Raw genomic sequence first — 6000 nt, 5'->3', positions numbered from 1 at the left:
TGGACCCAGTTCTTTGGAGATTCTGTGAGAGATTTCTCCTGAGAAATATCTTTCTAGGCTGCCAAAAAAAAAAAAAAAAAAAGGAGAATTCAGACAATCACATAGATCACTTCAAATGGTGCCGAACACATGAACACGTTTCACCAAATGCTCCAGGCAGTCATTACAGCGTGCCATTGGGAGATGTGGTGGTTTTCTTCCTGCATCAGGCTTCAGTCTTGCCCTGAGTGCCATGAAACCAAGAGAGAGGCCAGAGGCAGCTTTCTTCCGCTATCTGGTGCAATGCTTCTTTACTACCAAATGTCTGAAGCAGGGTTCCAGGGATAAGTAGGAACCATCTAGAATTTACTGCCCTTCCCTGACACCACAGTTGTCAGCTACTCCAAGAATTGGGCAAATTGGTAACTAAAGACCACCATTTTGTGTAAGCAGGGTTGTGGGCTCTTCCTGAGGAAATTCATATCCAGAAAGCTTACGGAAAGGAAGACTCTTCACTAAGAATGGAAAGTCCTGAAAATCAGCGTGAAAGTCTGGCCCTCAAGAGACAGTTACACCCCCGAAGTAAGCTAGGATTCTAGGTTCAACCCCAAGACTGTCATTCATACAAAAAGGACCAGGAAGTCACACCAGTGGACGGAGAAGGACCATGGACAGAGCAAGACCATGGGCCCACCGGCGGGGTGCATCAAGTTAAAAAATAAAATAGAAAAGGCTCATCATAAGAAGCCAGGGAAAGCTGCAGAATGGCGAGGAAAGGCAGAGCCGCCTCGCAGGAGTAAGACTGGAGGAAAGAGTCAGGAGGGAGGGGAGAGCGAGGAGAGCTGAGCACGGACGTCAGGAACAAAAGCTCCGGCTGAGTCTGGCGGAGGCACCGAGGGAGCTCGGGGTGTTTTGAATAATTATTAAAATTAGCATGTGTCTGCGCCATCCTGTGGGTGTGGCGCAGAGCGGAGTGTAAACTCCAGCGGGGCTCGAGCAAACATTGGATTAGCCGTAGCAGCCTGCCAGCCTGCCCGAGGAGTGCGGGGACCCGCTCGCGGCACGTCGACCAGCACGATGGCCTCGTCTCAGGGGAAAAACGAGCTGAAATTCGCCGACTGGATGGCAACTCTGCCGGAGAGCATCCACAGCATCCCCCTCACCAATTTAGCCATCCCAGGTAGGCGCGCAGGGGCTGCTCGCCCAGCGCTTGGCGCCCGCTCCACCGGCCCCGCCCTGCTTTATCTGCCACTAAGTGGTAACTTGCCACGAGGCCCGCGGGAGGGAAACTCGTCTTCAGGGGTGGGTCTCAGGCCAGGCGAGTGCATGCCTGGTGACCTGGGGCTTCCGGGCATTTTCCGAACCTCTGGGGACCGTGGCGCCAGGAGTCAAGGTGACTGCTTCCCCCCAGGGTTATTGAAGCCGGCTGTTTGCGCAGGACTGGGGTAGAAAAGAAGCCGGGCTTTAGGATGGCGCCTCGCGCCCCCTCCCATGGTTTTCCCTGCAGACTTGGGGAGCACAGGGCGGTTTCTGAAGCTGAGGGGTGATAGTGCGCGGTGAGTAAGAGCTGGTGTCCGAGGGACTCTGCTCCCGCGAGTGGACCTGAGTCTATCCCTAGCAGGGAATGGAACAGATTTGGTAGATTCTCGGTTAAAACCGACTCGAGTCATTACTCTTCGTTCCCAGACTCCTTTAAAAAGACAAAGCGCTTCTCAAGAGTGATGAAAGTTCAGGGACAGGCGGCAGCGTGATCGCTGCCCTTGACAGAGAGCTGAAGGGGGCGAGAAGCTGGCACCGTCTCCTGATCTGCGTGTCCTCTGAGGACCTGGCCGAGTGGCCACCATCTGGAGTCTGGTCCAAGTGCACGTTAGCAACGCTCAGGCACTCGGGTCAAGAAAGCAGCCCCGTGCGAGCCTGGCGTTTGCTGCTCCGGACAGAAACTGGGCTTGGGGACCTGCGTGAGCAGGGGCGGAGGGGTGGGATTAATGCGCAAATGGTGGGAGAAAGGTGAGTGAGCCGAGTCCAAACAGCTTAGAAGGAAGGAAGCGTGGGGGAGAAATACGAGGAAAAGACGTGGGGTATCAAGAGGTTTCAGTATGGCGCGCGCGACTTGGACCAGAGCACTCGGCAGGTTTCTGGGTTGGGGGGGGAGCGCGCAGCCGTCCCTAGCTCCAGTAGCCATTGAGGGTGGGTCTTTTCAGGACAGTTTACAAGGATGACAGCTGGGAACCCGGCCACACTTCCCTAGCAATTTGGCTATGCACATGGACTGAGGGAGCGCACACCTGATCCTTTCAGGACCTGGCTGGAGGGCAGTTTCCGGATAGAAGAGAACTGGGTTATTAAATTTAACCTTCTGGGCTATCTCTTCTTGGTCTGCCCCATCCAGCGCCCTTTCCAGCCACTGATGGAAGACATAATATATAAAGAAAGAAAGGTGGGGGCTAACCCAGGAAAAAAACGGGGCGGGGGGAGAGTTCTCCTGAAAACCCCAAGAAGATCCAACAAACAGTGCTGAAATTGATCAGTAACTCAAATCAAGGGTTGTTGGTAAAGTGGGTGCTTGGTGGCTATAAAAGACACTGGCTGCCCTGAGTGCCTTCTACAGAAAGGGTTGTTTCTTTTTGCCATTCTTCAACACCTGTCTTCCCAAGGGCCTGGAGATCCCCAAGGGAAAGAATAACCCAGCTTCTCCACTCTGCACTTACTCGGCTACCTGGCTGAGCCTGGGGATTGCGCTTTTGAAGGAGATAGTAGAAAGAACACAACTTTGTTGGCAAAATTCCACTATCACTTACACAGGCATTCTTATCCCTTTTCTTCCTCTATTTTTATTTGAATTTTAGACAGTTACTTTCACTTGGTCTAACCTGAGTTACTTTTTCTTTTTCTTTTTTTTATTCCACACATGAAGAAGGGCAAGGACTGAGATGGCAGGTTTTTGATAGGGTATTCTCCAGAGATTAAGGAAAATTAAAAGACTGAGTTGGTATAAATAGTAATGAGTGTTGATACCACATCTGAATCTACCTTACATTTCTGTAATACTGCACTTTTCATAGTCCTGGTATATATTTCAACTCACATCCTCCCCAAAATCTGTGAAGTAGACAATACTGTATTATTATCTCCTTTTCCTAGAAGAAAAAAAAAAAAAAACTGAAACACTGTAGGCAAATGACATACAATCAGTTCAGTAAACTGATCGTAAAACTGGATGTTAAGGAAAATCTTCTAGGAATTTGGGAGGGAAATGCTTTATGATTTGTGTCTAGATGATTCAGCACCAACAGGTACTAACCAACATGAGTAGACTATGAACTAGGCATTAGCAAGAACAGGATAAATCTCCCAGGTGGGCAGGGAGGGGAAACTTGAGGTCTAAGAGTTAGATATTCTGGAGATCTTTGACAAGAGACATAAAGATGATGGTATTGGAATGCCATGGGAGCTTCTACTGCTTTCCCAAACCCTGTTAGCATGATATTCAATGTGAATCCACTGCAAAGTCTCACATTTTCACCCAAAGTACTTCCGAGAAATACACACATCAACACACAACATATTTTACCAAATCTGTACTCCTAAATACTCCCATAACTCTGTAGATACGGCATGTTTGGGTGTGTATGTGATATATCTGTATCTATATATACATATGATTTATTCATATTTATCTATATATATCACATAAACACACATATATGACAGATCTCTCCCTCTCTCTGATCTGTCCCTCTCATTCTCTCTCCCTTCCTCCTCTTTCTCTCTCTATACATATATATATACACACAGATATACATATATATCACCAAGATTAAAAATAGGTTTAGTACTTTTCTGCATTACTCAACACTGAAAATTTTTGGAGGAAAGAAGACATTCAAACTTAGATAGTCAGAGAAGACTAATTGGAGACTATTAAACACTAATGGAATAATTGCCTTAAAATCATGCTAATAGCTTCCTGGCTGCTACATGTTTACTTGGCCAGTTGCTACAGCTTGAATTAAGCAATTATCTCCACCATTTAAAACCACGCCTGGTGCACCACACAAGTGTTTCTGTAGAGGAGAGCTGCTGCTCAGCCGTCCTCAAAGCTTCAGGTTTCTTAGGTGAAGCAGCAACAAAGTGGAGAACTGCCTAATTATGAGGCCACGTACTTGGGGCACCTGACACAAATTACCCAGAACTAGAGCAAAGAACAATCTTCATGTGTATGATATTACCCACCATGTGTGCAGTTCTGGCATCTCTAAATGTTTCTCAAGTGTCTGCATCTTGAATGCTTTCAGTCTCCCAGTGCTGTTTTGCATTTAAATGGCTTCATGATTTTGTATTGACTGGGCTGAAGAATTAAGTTAGTCATTGATATTAGTAATTTTATTTTCATTTTTTCCCAAGGGAATGATACTGCTAGAACACATAAATTGTTATTCAAATTTCAGTTTTATTTATCATTTCTCTCTCTCTCTCTGATGAAACCAAACTAAGTTTTCATTCATCTATATTTATTAACAATGGCATTTGGCATTATGAATGATGATTCTTCTTACTGTAAGCAGGTAAGGAATGATAAACAGAGATGGAAACAGGAAAATGAAGTATAAGTTCAGGTAAAGGTGAGTGATGAATATTTAGCATCTTTGAAGCAGAGTTCTAAATATACAATCACGGTGGCTTCAGAACCTTTGAAGAGAGATGCATCACAGCATCAGAGTTGGCAATCTGAATCTGGGGCAGGGTGTCATTCTGTGCAAAATTTAAAAGATGGGGAAGGATTTAGCTCATGTAAAGGATGTGCTATACATTTTGGATAGATGATAAAAATCTCATATACACCATAGCAACAAACTGACCATGCAATAATTAAAAATTGGCCAAAATATAGTGGGGCTGGAACCTCAGAGAGAATTATGTTTTCTTGAGCAGGCAGTTGTTGGTTATATTTTAGATAAAGAAAACAGAAAGGCTTTCTAAGTCAATGATTATACCTATGAATTTGTTCATTTCCTTTAGAAAATGCCAACTCCAATAAATAAAAATAACAGTTTTACTTAGGAAAACCAGACATTTAGCCAGCTCTGACTTGTGTGAATGGATGTTTATGTGTGTCTACTTTTGTTTATTTTTGTTTGTTTGTTTTATGCAGTCCTAGGGCTTAAACCAGGACCTCACACATGCTAGACAAGAGCTTTATCACTGAGCCATACTCTAGCCTTTATAACCACACCTTGTTAGTTTTTAATTTCTTTCCTCACAATAATCCCTTCTTGTTGCCAGTGATTTTGGATGTCTTTTTCCTGTTCTTTGTAATTTACTATTTCTATTTTAATTGGCATTAGACACTCTATAGAATGAAGGTTGAACTGAATCTAGTTGTATTCTAACAAAAGCAGGGTTTTTTCTATATTTTTAGTCAGTACAGTGACTACAGTGATACCACAATCAAAGTGATAGGCAATCAAAATGAAAGAAAGTTTAGAATGAATATCCCTCCTGTGTTGCCTCTCTAATTCCTAGTTTAGTTTTCATTTTGCTAAGAAAAGAAAATGAAGAATATCCTGTATTTTATGACTTTTTAAAATTTATGTTTTAATTGACACAAATTGTAAATATTTATGGAATGCCACACAATGTTTTGATACCTGTGTAATGTTCAAATCACCTTATATATCTCTCTCTCTCTTCAGATGTCTATCATTTCTTTGTGGTGAAAATATTCAAAATCCTTTCTTCTCGATTTTTTGGAATACACCATACATTATTATTATTATCTGTAGTCACCCTACTGTGCAATAGAACACCAGAACATGCTGTCATCTACCTATAACATAGTACCGGACAACCAACCTTTCCCCATCCCTTCTTCCTCCCTACTCTCCCTGAAGAATATCTGAAATAATTTGTTCCACTAGGATGTTTTTCTTTATGATTTGAATTCAATCTCCAACTATCTCCACTATTTCAATCAATGTAAAGTGAAATATCATTTAGGAGGTATTCTTCTATGCACTCATG

General features: G+C 43.7%; 1 protein-coding gene across 1 annotated transcript in view; it reads left to right on the top strand.

Moving 5' to 3' along the window:
* Positions 1 to 1056: 1056 nt before the first annotated feature.
* The window catches only part of Plcxd3 (phosphatidylinositol specific phospholipase C X domain containing 3), a 133364-nt gene continuing 128420 nt past the window's right edge, over positions 1057 to 6000 (top strand). The window contains exon 1 of the mRNA XM_076856210.2: positions 1057 to 1159. Within this exon, the coding sequence (XP_076712325.1) occupies positions 1057 to 1159 (103 nt within the window). The remainder of the gene's footprint in view (positions 1160 to 6000) is intronic.

Source organism: Callospermophilus lateralis, chromosome 5, assembly GCF_048772815.1.
Source record: "Callospermophilus lateralis isolate mCalLat2 chromosome 5, mCalLat2.hap1, whole genome shotgun sequence".
Taxonomy (NCBI): Eukaryota; Metazoa; Chordata; class Mammalia; order Rodentia; family Sciuridae; genus Callospermophilus; species Callospermophilus lateralis.
This window is presented reverse-complemented; position numbering and strand designations above follow the sequence as displayed.